The sequence below is a fragment of the Psammomys obesus genome, unplaced genomic scaffold (genome assembly GCF_907164565.1).
Source record: "Psammomys obesus unplaced genomic scaffold, mPsaObe1.curated_primary_1811, whole genome shotgun sequence".
Taxonomy (NCBI): Eukaryota; Metazoa; Chordata; class Mammalia; order Rodentia; family Muridae; genus Psammomys; species Psammomys obesus.
Window position 1 is genome coordinate 2,700,358 of NW_026596152.1, and position 12,961 is coordinate 2,713,318.

Genomic DNA, 12,961 nt, shown 5'->3' on the forward strand with positions numbered 1-12,961 from the left:
AAAAAATGCCTGTAAATCCAGTTTGGAGGGACCTGTCTCCTTCTGGCCTCAGGGCACCTGTGCATATGAGCGCGCACGTGCACACACACACACACACACACACACACACACACACACACAGGCATAACTAAAGTTAATCTTCAATAAAAGGGATGGGGCTAGTTAGGATACTAGTCTGAGACACTGTGCCTCAGAAGGCTTGCTTTCTTGCTTTTAAAAGCAATCACTCCAGTGACTAGAGGGCACCAGTGAAACAGAACCAGTGGGCTCCCCAGCAGAGTTCCAGATAGAAGCCAGCCATGGTGATGCAAACCTTTACAACACTCAGGAGGCAAAGCCAGGTGGATCTCTGTGAGTCAAAGGCCAGCCTGGTCTACATATGAGTCTCGGGCTAATCAGAGCTACACAGTGAAACTCTGTATCAGGACAAAACAAAAAATCCCCAGGCTGCCGTACATACACCAACATGGTGGTGTTTTTGCTTGGTTGGGAGGCGATGGGTAGTTTTCTTTTTATTTATAGTTACTTTTCTTTGGATCTTACTCATATCTTTGCTTTTATGCGATAGAAAGTTAACTTCATGTGGCTGAAGGAAAGGGCATTTGTTGTTTTTTATAACCTTGCAATTCAGGTTGAAGCAGCTTTGGGTAGGACTGAATCCAAGATCCCAGGTGATGTCACCATGTCTTTGACGCTCTCTCTCTCCACTCTCTATTCCCTTTTTGGCAAGAGGACCTTGTGCATTGCTCACAGAGTCTTGAGAGCCTGGCCTGCCGGAGCAAAGCCTGATTGGCCTAGCACAATTGGCATGCTCATTCCTGGGCATGTGGTCAGAAGAATGGAGCAGCCTGCTCCACATGCCTGTGGAGTCACATGCCTATGGGGAGACCATGGTCTAAGGAAGGCCTTTACACAGTCAGAAATGAATTACTGGTCCAAAGAATACACCACTGGGCAGATGCACGTTGTCTGTTCTGTGCCCTCCATAAGTTCAAAGAACACATTTTGAAATAGTAAATGCGCACACACACACACACACACACACACACACACACACACAGGATAACATTAACTGAATGTTCTATATTGCATATCTAATTGGATGATTTTCATGACTTATTCTTACCTGGCATATAACAGATACTCAGCGAACTTATTAAATGGTTGTCTTATTTTAATATTTACAGTGATAACTCATACTCTCTGGTGAGTGGAAACATAGGTTAAGCATTCCCCAGGGACACTCGTAGTCTCAAGTACTTTAGACCAAACTTGAAATCACTGTGTAGTTAAGGATGACCTTGAACACTGATGCTCTCCCTTTCATTTCTGGGACTATGGGTGTGCGCCAGCATAATCTCTTGGGGTCAGCATCTTCTGGCTGGTGGAAATAGGATTGAATCTGGATCTGTGCATCTCAGGTCCAATGTGCCGGACCTCCTGTCTTAAAAAACTACTGTGTCTTCTCAGTTACCTGCTGGAGGAGAGGTGTGGACGGCCATCTCCACCTCCTGTTGCTGTGTTATCAGGAATTCATCGTATTTTCCTCTCTCTTCTCCTCATACACGGGGGAGCTCTTCCTACCTAGAAAGGAGGTGGAAAGTAGATTACTGTGTTAGTCAGTTTCCTGTTCCTGGAACAGAACGGCTCCGATAGCTAGCCTACGAAGAGGGAAGGTTTATTTTGGCTTCCGGAGGTTTCGTCTGTGGTCAGGTGGACCTGTTGTATTTGGGCTGTGCTCAGGAAGCACCTTCTGGCAGGAGCACATGGAGGAACAAGCTGTTTATCACAGCTCCCTCCAAGGGTGTGTGCATGGTGACCTAAGACTTCCTACCTCTTAAAGGTTCTGCCAGCTCCTCATAGTGACAGCCTGGAATGACGCTTAACACATGGGCCTCTGTGGGACATTCCAGACCCAGCCTTGAGCAGCAGCCTTCCAAGCGGCCTTTCATTTTCGCTCTCTATTCAGGAACAGGAAAAATCACTCGGTTTGAGGTCACAGGGTAAGCTCCATGTGTCCAAGTCACACAGCTAGTAAATGGGAGAGCCCGTGCCCAAATAAGGAAATGCACTCTCTACCAGGATTTCTGAACCTGAGCACTTTTGGCATCTGGGGCCAGGTAATTCTTCTTGTGCCAGGCTGATTTCTGTGTCATGGCATCAGCACCGTCTTTCTCGCTAGGGACAAAGGAGTCTTGACTTGTACTAAACGTGTGTGCAGACATTGCCAAGCGTTCCTTTGGGTGGGGACCCAAATCACTCTCTAGTTGAGAAGCTCTGCTCTTAAATCTCTGTTTCATATGAGTATGTGCCACCCTCAAACTGTTCTTTAGGACATTTGAGTTTGTTTGAGTCATGAGGGCCTGCCAATCGTTCTTCGTAACTTCAAGGAACTAAACTACAGGGAAAGTAGCCATGATCGGAAGTTAGTCTTTCTCCTTCCTTCCTCCCTGCCTCCCTGCCTCCCTCCCTCCCTCCCTCCTTCCTTCCTTCCTTTCTCTTCCTCCCTCCCTCCCTCCCTCCCTCCCCTCCCTTCCTTCCTTCCTTCCTTCCCTTCTCTTCCTCCCTCCCTTCCCTCTTTCAGGCTGGGGATGGACTCAGGGCCTGTGTTTGCTGGGCCGATATTTTCCCCTTGAGTGATCCTGCCAGCCTTCAGTTTTCAGAATTGTCCTGTATGGCATTCTCCATCCAGGAGCCAGATCTCTTCAGAAAGGGAACAAGGTGATGTCATCTCCTGCTTGTCTTGCTCTGGTGACTTCCTACCAAACTGGAACCAAATCCTCCCTGACTGGGCCTGCTCAGGCTCATTCCAGATTCCTCTCCCCACTCTGTCCCTGTCCTTACCATTATCAGCTTTCTGTCCCTCCATGGAACAGGTGTGGAAGGAGCAATGCATCCACCTAGACAAGGCCTGGAGTGCCTGCTGGCCAGAGTGAGGGCCTTCCTAGCCTCACTCTGACCTGGGACACCAGCAGTGAACCTTTCTCTGTCCTCCCGAGGTTGCTTCTGGAAGGTGGGCGGCCTTGAGGCTGCACCATGGATCCTGGAGGTCGCAGAGAGAACCTTGTGATTATTAGTAGGGAAACTTCATTTTCCCTTTCAACAAAGAAAGCTCCTGCCCTCTGTGTAACTCGGAGTGATTTTACCCTTTTGAAGTTATTTCTGTACTGAGGACAGGAAAGCCATACAGCGAGATTCGTTTAGAAATGGAATAGAAAACTGAAGGGCCACTCTCTTTTCCATTACTTTAACGATTCTCAAACACTTCCATCCTGCAAATTCCATCCTGTATTTTCACTGCCCTCTAAATACCAACACATAAACAATCTTTTTTTTTTTTTTTTTTTTTGATAGTTTTCCAGAAAATTCCTACTTTTGCAGAATAAAGGTGAGAATGAGTCTAGGGAGAGAAACAGCAGCCAATATATATGAAGTAAAATACTGTACACTAGATAGGAGTCCTTCTTCCCTCCCACCCTCCCTTCATCCTTTCTGTGTCTCTTTCTGTAACTTATCCTCAAACTCTAGCCCAAGCTGGATCCAAAAGTCCAACTGTAGCCCGAGGTGCCTTTCAACCAGTGATCTTCCGGTCTCGGCCTCCCAAGTGCTGGGGTTAGAGGTGTGAGCCTCCATGCCTGGGGTGTACCTCATCTCCTGAGTATCACCATAGTTCTACGCTGAGGAATTGCTGCTTAAGCTTCATGAGGCATCAAGGTTCGCCTGCCCAGCAGACCAGGTTCATGTTCCTCTGACCTCATGGTCCGTGTTTTGTGGATGACTTCCTACTGCCCTTCTCTCCCTGTGTCTTGCCCAGGATTTTCTTTCCACTCCATCCCTTGGTGACCCCATCTACAGTCGTGCCCAGGGTCTCAGCTTGTCATCTTTATATAGAATCCCTCTGTATCATTTCGAGTTCCTGGTTGCCTGCACCGGGGACTGCCCTAGGTGGGGAATGTAGATGGCCAGCTAGGGAGAGACCCACAGGATTGAATGGAAAATGTGTCTAGCATTAGACAGCTCTGGGCGAGGAAGGAGCTAGCTGGCAGGAACTGCTAGCTTTTGTGCCCAGTCGTGGTGACTAGAGTCAGTGTTTGAAGCCTTGGTCACTCTGCTTATGACTTGCATCCTGTCTGGGACATCTTGGTTGAAGTTTGGGTTGTAGACCTGGCCCTTGTTAGGGAATTAAGCTTTTCCTGGGGAGACATAAACAAGCATCTCCATACCCCAGATAAGTCACCAGTGATAGACCAAAGTCTTCCTTGGCGAACCAGTGACATCAGAACATCTGTATCACTAAAGGGTCCCATCCCAGTGTGGGTGGTGACCCCCCAAAGCTATATACATGGGGTCTCCTAGCAGCTGGAAGTCAACCTTCCAGCATCTCTGGACTCTGGAAGGCCCTGAAAGCACTTGCAGCTGGGTTGGGAGTACAGCTAGCTGACAGGGTGCCAGGAGAGTGGCAGAATCTCAGGTGACAGTCTAATGACCCTCTAGGTCCCTTTCTTTATAAGGGAGCATCAACAAAGTGGGCTTGTGGAGGGTCTCACGTGGGTAATCACTGCTGTAGTCCACTCAGGAAACAACATCCCACATATTCTCACCCAGGGACTGGACTCAAGGTCTCAAGAACCGTAAATCCTGTGCAAAACATCCCAGCATCACAGCTGATGTGAGTTCACACCTCCAGGCTCTTGTAACTATTTGCCACTCTACTTTTCGGTCTGGCTATTGAGCCTCTTTTGAACGTGGTATGTCTTTTCCAGGCCCCGTCTCCTTTGACTTCTGGAGTTGGTTGTGATTATCTCTTCCTTTCTTCTTCCTGGTTCTGCTGAGCTAAGAGCTCAGTTCATCTTCACGGCCTCTACTCAGGTCACCTGCTGATACTTGGACACTCAAACCTTCTGATGTCCTTCTTTACCTGGGAATGGCTGTCAAGTTAAAGCATCTCTGTATGCCTGGAGCCACCACTCTGGTTAAAAGACTGTCAGATATCTAACACACCTGCCAACCGAGTATATACATACTCGCTGTATACCAGGCTAAGTGTCTCTCTGTCTGTCATCTGTCTGTATCATCTATCTGTCTGTCTAGGTCTATCTAACTATCTGTCTAAATAGCTGCTGGCCAGTTTTATGTTAGCTTGACACAAACTAGAGTCATTTGAGAGGAGAGAACCTCAACCGAGAAAGAGCTTTTGTAAGATCAGGTTTTTGGGATAGAGAGATGGCACTTGCTGCTCTTCCAGAGGCCCTGAGTTCAATACCCAGCAACCACATGTTGGCTCACTACCATTTTTACCCTCTACTGCCCTCTTCTGGCGGGTGCACATGCAGATAGAGCACTCATATCCATAAAAAAAGGCTTTGGGCAAGCCTCTAGGGCGGGCCTTCCTTCCTTCCTTCCTTCCTTCCTTCCTTCCTTCTTTCTTTCTTTCTTTTTTTTGAGACAGGGTTTCTCTGTATAGTTTTGGCTGTCCTGAAACTCATTCTGTAAATCGGGCTGGTCTTGAACTCAGAGATCCACCTGTCTCTGCCTCCCAAGTGCTGGGATTAAAGATGTATTTTCTTAATTAATGATTGATGGGGAGGGCCCAGCCCATTTCGGGTAGTGCTGGTGGTCCTGATTTCTGTAAGAAAGCAGGCTGAGCAAACCACAATGAGCAAGTCAGTGAGCAACGCCCTCCATGGCCTCTGCATCAGTTCTTGCCTCCAGGTTCCCACCTGGTTTGAGTTCCTGCCTTGGCTTCCTTGAGGGAGCTGTGGCTTTACTGTGGCTTTAAGTGTATCAGACAAATAAACCCTTTCTTTCCCAAGCTGCTTTTGGTCATGGTGTTTCATCACAGCGGTAGTCACCCTGACTAAGGCACTGTCTGTGAATGACCCTTGAACTCCTCAAAACATGCCTTCTATCAGTTGGGCGCTATCCTGACTCCCCGAATTAGGAGACTGTTCATACGCCGGAAACAAAAGCCCCACACTTGTGTGTTAATGGTATTTTGCAGTGCTGGGAATGGATCCCGGCTCCTCACACGTGGTAGAAAAGCAGCTTCCTACCACTCAGCCCAAGCCTCAGGTCTGTTAATGGTATTTGGAAATAGGCAGGCGTTTTGGAAGGAAACTGAGACAGATGAGATCAGGAGAACAGGGTGTGCCCAGGCTGGTACTGGTAGCTTCATAAGATGAGAAAGAGATGCTGTCTTTGTTGTGCGGCCAGAGGCCCTTGCCAGACGCTGAGAAGATGCTAATGCCATCTTTCTAGCCCAAAGAACTGTGTGCTTTTCTCGGTTTGTTGTAAATTCTCAATTTTGCCCAGCATAGAAGTGCATGCCTATAACCTCAGCTTTTGAGAGGTGTAGGCTAGAAAACCAGGAGTCTTAAAGTTGGTCTTGGGTCCATAGTGAGCTTGAGGCCAACTGGAGCTACAAGACCCTGCCTCACCCTCCCTATTCCCCCAACATGAGACCCTACCTCAGCAAACAAAATCAAACAAACATTAGCAACAGAAAATAGACTAAGATAAAAGTACAGAGCAAGTAACTTAATAACGGGTTAGAAAATTTGAATTTATTAGCCTCTCTTGTCATCATTGTTAGACACTGGGGACACTGGGGACACTGGGATGGGTCAGAGCCCTGAGTGAGGAGAGGTGAAAGATGACCTAGAAAGATATTCATGATGAAGCTTTGGGTCGTCTGGTGTTTGCAACTGTGACTGAGAGTGTTGAATTAGAGTAATTAACTTGGGTTATCCGGGTAGTCCCTTAGCATGCTGTTGAGTGCTGTTGTAACAGGCAGAGAGAGTTTGGAGAACGCTGAGGACAAAACAGTGTAAATACAGAACAGGGAGAGAGATTTGGAGGTTCAGACCCAGAGGACAGAATGGTGTGGCCACAAGGCAAGCAATCTCAACAGTCTGGAAGAGACTGGAAGAAGATTCCTGCCTAGACCCTCTGGTGGGGGGGCAGGCAGTCAACACCTTCCTTTTAGTCTAGTGATACTGATTGTGAATGTATCAGACCCCAACAGGACATGGGTGGAGAACAGCACCACCAACCCCGGGGGAGTCGGGGCGGAGTGTGTGTGAGCTCTCGGTATGATCACCCTTCAGTTCTGCGTTCAGTCTGTGGCCTTTCTCAGAGATTGGGCAAGCGGAGGCAGTGTTGAAGCTCTAGGCTGAGCAAGGCTGGGAGAGGGATGCTGTGGGCTCCATGCCCCAGAAGCGACTGTGTGACAGGATGCGGACAGGATGTCACCCGATTTCTTTCCTGTTTCTTCACAGCTGCTCCCGGAATCGAGTAAGGACCCCGAGGACCTCCGGCCACCTGCTGCTCCTCTCTCCTTAGGCCCCAGCTTTGTGCAAAGTCACTTTCAAGCACAGTACAGGTGAGATGGGGGAGTGTGTGCTCAGAATGTGGACCCCAGGAGCTCAGCTCAGAGGCCACCTGTATCTCACTGCCCTTGACCCCGCACAACCAAACAGCCAGACACTCAAGTGCCCTTCCCTTTGTCACAGCCTCACTTAATCACTCCAGCCTTGAGGGTTCTTTCCTTTTCCTTCTTGGCTTCTTGAAATGGCGTTCCACTCCACCCTCCTTTAAAGGATTAGAGGCGTGGCCGGAGGATGGCTCTGTGGAGCAGGCATACGGAGGCCGGGATAAAGCAGCCTGTATTCACACTGAAACTGGGAGACCCTACCTGTTTGCTTGGCGTGGCAGGAGAGCTCAGCTGAGTCAATGTGAGCTCAGCTCAGCATGGGGGATGTAAAAATCATCTTACGGTCTTGAACTTCAGGAAGCATGTGCACTGAGGGTGTTTCTATATGACGGTATGGACGTTTGTAAGAGTTACATTGTTTAGTAAAAGTACCTGCAGCAGAGCTGGGCATGAAGGTGCACGCCTATGATCCCAGCACCAGGGAGGTAGAAGCAGGCTAATCTCTGAGTTCGAGGCCAGCCTGGTCTACAAAGCAAGTCCGGGACAGCCAGGGCTACACAGAGAAACCCTGTCTTGAAGAGAGAGAGAGAGAACCTGTAGCAGTGAGACATCAGGGGAGACCCTAGCCCCAGACTGCTCAGCCACTTGTCTTCTCTTCAGCTGTGGTAGCTGAATAAGACCAGACGGGTGGGATCAGACTTGAAAAAAAATAATTACAAGCTTCAAGGTCGGGAATGAGCACCCAGGTCGAGATTCAAGGAAAACCTCTCTCGTGTGAGATGCCCATGTATGTATATGTTAACTTTGGTACTTAAACTCTATTTTTTTTTAAAGGCAGGAGCAAAACCAAAATTGACCATGTGAATGGTATGATTATTTGATGTGTGTCTATAATATATAATGTCATGTTAAATATATATGTATTCTCAAACATTCATCATTAGTTTGTGGTAAAATCTTACAAAACCCTCTTTTGTAGCTTTCTTTTTTCTTTCTTTTTTTTTTTTTTTTTTTGGTTTTTTGAGATAGGGTCTCTCTGTGTTAGCCTTGGCTGTCCTGGACTCACTCTGTAGACTAGGCTGGTCTTGAACTCACAGAGGTCCACCTGCCTCTGCCTCCCCAAGTGCTGGGATTACAGGTGTGTGCCACCTCACCGGCTTGTAGCTTTTTAATGTACGGATATTTAGTTTTCTCTAATCACTCCACCTGTATGATTGAACACAGAACTTCATGCCTCTAGAGGAGTTAGTGGCCGTTGGTCGGCATTTCCTCATCTGCCATTTCTTCTCCAAGGTCTCTGGTGATTTCCGTTGTCCTCTCAACGTCTCTGAGAGTGTTTTAGCCTCAGTGTGGACTCTTTACATATGGTTTGATGGTACATTTTATATTTTATATGCTATTTGTAAAATATCTGTGTTTAATTATGTATTATCTACTGTAATATTTAGGGTAATGGCAATCTGCAATTACACATTTGTAATAAAATAATATACATGGTATGTATTTGTTACTGCTGCTTTTTGACTTGTTCGGGGTCCACGCAGAGCCTCATGCCGTTCTTAAGGCAATTTATATTATATAGATGTGTGCAGACTTACATGTGCTTAAGCACACTTTGTTAATCGTGTGTGTGTGTGTGTGCCTGTGTGTTTGTGCGTGCTTGTACATGTCTGCACAGTGCAGAGGCCGAGGTTACTTTGGTGGCGTTTTGCTGTTTTAGATGGGCTCTCTATTGATCCGGGGCTTGTTGTTAGGCTGGGTAGGCCAGCCTGTGAGCCCCAGTAATCCACCATTCTGACTCTGCCTTCCTAGTGTTGGATTTACAAGTGCATGCCATCTGGCCTTGTGTGTACCCTGGGATCACACTCGGGTCCTCGTGCTTGTACGGTAAGCACTGCGCAGACTGAACCCCCAGTCCTGTTAATAGTCGCTCTTTCAAGAGTCTGGGAGACAATGTGCTACAATCTGGGCCGTGTGCTTCTTGCGGGGACCCCACAGTGAGTGGCAGAGGCAGCCCTGCCCTCAGCAAGTTCTCTGAAGTCTGAGCCTTGCCTTTGCTTCTCTTAGCATTCCTCTCTGCTGTTGCTTTCCCAGCTCCTGTTGTTTGTCTGTCATTGCCTGTGATGTTTTCAGTTGCCCTAAGCCGGCTCTCTTGTTTGCTATAATCGATTCCAATTTTTGTCCTTCTGGGCGTTATCTTAAGCCATTTCCACAAGTGCTGCTCTGTGGTCTTGGTGGCAATCCTTTTCTTTGGTCTGCTGTGTTTCTCATTTCCTAGTGAGAGTTTCTTTTCTTTTGCTTTTTGCTTTTTAGAAATGGGGTTTCTCTGTGTAGCCCTGCCTGTCTCAGAACTCACTTTGTTGACCAGGCTGGCCTCAAACTCATGGAAATCCACCTGCTTCTGCCTCCCAAGTGCTGGGATTAAAGGCATGCGCCACTACCATGTGGTAGGTGACATTCAGTCTTTTTAGAATTCCCAAACTTTCAGCCATGTCCTTCCATACATTCTGGGGACTTTTATTTTTTGTATTTGATCACGAGGAGGTGACTTAAAACTTTCCTGTTTTAGGACTTGTGTTATTTTCAGCAGTTTCGGATGGGGTGAATAGGCAGGGATACCCATCTTTGAGGGTGATTGTTCTGGAGGTCCATGTAATGCCCCAACACTTGGGAGCTACTTTCTGTGGGAGCAGAGACCATCCTGGAGAAACCATCCTTCACGCTCTGCTCCCAGGAGAGAGGACCCTGAGGAAGCTGCCCAAGCAGCCGTGGAGTGGAGTGCTGCCTCTTGTTTTGGTTGCTGAGAATATTGGGTAGTCTCTCCAAAATGAGCCTGAACTCCGTGCATGGGTGGTGGTGAGCCGCTGTGTGAATGCCGGGAATTGAAGTGGGGCCCTCTGGAAGAGCAAAAATGCTGTTAACCACTGAGCCATCTTTCAGGTCCCAAGCTTAAATCCTTTCCAGGTATGTATGTAGGGAGGGATGTTAGAAAATACCCCCACCAACAACCAACATCTTGAGTGCCAAGGGGGGACCTAGGGGACCGGAGAAGTGGGCGAGTTGGCATTACCTATGGAAATCTGGGAGGCTTTTCAGGCAGACATTTGAGTGAAGAGGGGAGTGACGGGAGGCCTGCCATTCAAATCACTATGGATAGGTCTTCCAGGTGGAGCAGACAGAGGCAAAGTACACAGGATGGGAATGATCCATGTGAATTCAAGGACTGGGAAGGAGCAGAAAGAACCAAGTTCCATAGCACAGGCCAGTAACCCAGTACTTGGGTGGCAGAGATGGGGACCGCCATGAACTTGGGTCAGCTGAGGCCGCATACAGAGAAAGACTCACTCAAAAACAAACAGTAGACACAGAAAGGCCAAAGTGGCCAACAGCAGGTGGTGAGAGGGCAAGGCGGTGGATGTGGGAGCTGTGGACAGGGACCAGTATGGAAGAATTTCAGTGTAAGGGTAGGTTTCAGGTGAAAGGGCACAGGAAGAGCTTTTAATTTAAGCATCATTGGTGGATTTTTTTGGGGGGGAAGTTGAGGGTGCTTTGAAGTGCATGCTAGGTTCCTGACTTTAGGTGGGGTGGGCGGGGCTTCTCAGGAAGTGGCATTTGTGCTGGTCATATATTAAGGATCTACAATGCCCTTCCAGTAGGTTTCTCTTCTGTAGGAGCACAAGAGGCTGGGTGTTTGTGCTAGTGACAGCTGAATACCACTCTGAGCCAGAGAGCCTGTAATATGGAGACAGTGTGGTCAGGAAGCCTGCAAGGAAGGCTTCTGAGAGGTGATTTTCTGCAGCGGGATGGGCAGGGGCAGCCCCACGCTGATGTATTGAATGGTTATAATCCTCCATGGTGGAGGATCCACCTGGGGTGCCATCAGTCCCCTTGATGAAAGTGGGGGTGATGGGTAATTGTGGGTTCTCCCTCTTCTGTCTCCTCTTCAGTTCTCATTTCTTCTGAGGTACTGAGCACTAAACCCAGGGCCACCCTGCCCGGTTTTTGGGCCCACTGGTCATATTCAATCTGTCATCATTCCCAATTTCCGAGGAATAGGTGTGTTTCCCATCTTTTCTGCAGCTTAACTTCAGAGCAATATGTTATCTTTGTTCTTTACCAAATCAGGATGAGGCTATAACCCAGTGGTAAAGGTATGTGCTTGGCATGTGTGGTATCATCTTGAGCCAGTTGGATATGATACAGCTCTATGAAGTTTGACACAACATAATTCTGTGGGTTCAGTTCTCACCACCATAAGATACGTACATATAAACATATAAACGGTTAAGTCAGTTGCTGACAAAATTTTTATTTTTTCCTAAATCATGCATCTTGCTACCTGAACTAAGTTCAGGGCTAATACAAAGGTCATATAGGGGCAGGAAATGTGGCTCAGCGGTAAAAAGCACTTATTACTCTTTCAGAGGATGAGGTTTGATCTCAGAACTCCCAGGAGGCAGCACACAAACTCCTATAACCCCTGTTCTAAAGATCCAACAGCCCCTTCTGGCCTCTGTAGACACCCGCCTATGCCAGCATGCCCAGGCACACACGTAGATCAATATAAGGAAAAGAAATCAAGGTCCTGTTCTTGAACCAGTTTATATGACGCAACTCTATGAAAGAAAAAAAAAATGCACCTGGTTTTGTTTTCTGGATTCTAAAAGAAGGTGTGAAGTAGAATTAGGAAGTTTTCCAAACACAAAAATATATCCTGTGGCTTGGTGCCTCTGTATATAGCGATCAGAAGAGGTGGGAGGACTGAAGAGAAACTGGGAAGCAGAGGGAACCCCACACGTGCCCTGTCCAGTGGCTTCTGAATGCTGTGGCACATACTGCTACCTTGGCAGTTCCCGGTGAGCCTGCCGGTGGTGCGAGCCGGGGTCAGGGTTAAACAAAGACTGGGCCCTGGGGTGTGGTGTAGCCGTGCCGGGTAGGCAGCCTGCCTAGAGGCCTGAGGCCCCGCACCCAGCACTGCCGCCACACGACAAGCAAGGAAACTAAAGACCACTGAGGACTGTGTTCTGAATCACTGCGAACCTTCTAATAACTCCTGTCCCTTTACATAACTTGTGTTCCCCCATCTGGCGATGGGCAGACGCCTCAGGTGAATCCATAGGCTTGCCTTCTTGCTATGTTATTGTTTGTTTGGGGGCTTTCTTGGTCCCACATGTGGCATCTTAAGTTTTAAAACCTCCCAAGGAGCCAGACATGGGTTTTTACAGCTGTAATCCTAGCACTCAAGAGGCTGAGGTAGAAGGATGCAAAGCTCCAGGCCAGCTTAGGCTATGTAGCAAGAGCCCCTCCCTCCCTTCATGGATATAGAACCTATGGCAGAAAACCCTGGAAATCTGGACCTTTAAAAACCTGTTCATGGGCTAGTGAGTTTGCTCAGAGGGTAAAGGCACTTGCTGCCAAGCCTGGTGACCTAAGTGCCTTGCCAGAACCCACATGATGGAAGGAGACCAGCTCCCGGAAACTGTCCTCTGACCTGACACGTATACTGTGCCAGAACCCACATGATGGAAG

General features: G+C 48.0%; 1 protein-coding gene across 1 annotated transcript in view; it reads left to right on the top strand.

Moving 5' to 3' along the window:
• Positions 1-12,961, top strand: part of Usp43 (ubiquitin specific peptidase 43) — a 62,227-nt gene that overhangs the window by 10,986 nt on the left and 38,280 nt on the right. Inside the window, exon 3 of the mRNA XM_055594389.1 lies at positions 7,278-7,381. Within this exon, the coding sequence (XP_055450364.1) occupies positions 7,278-7,381 (104 nt within the window). The remainder of the gene's footprint in view (positions 1-7,277; positions 7,382-12,961) is intronic.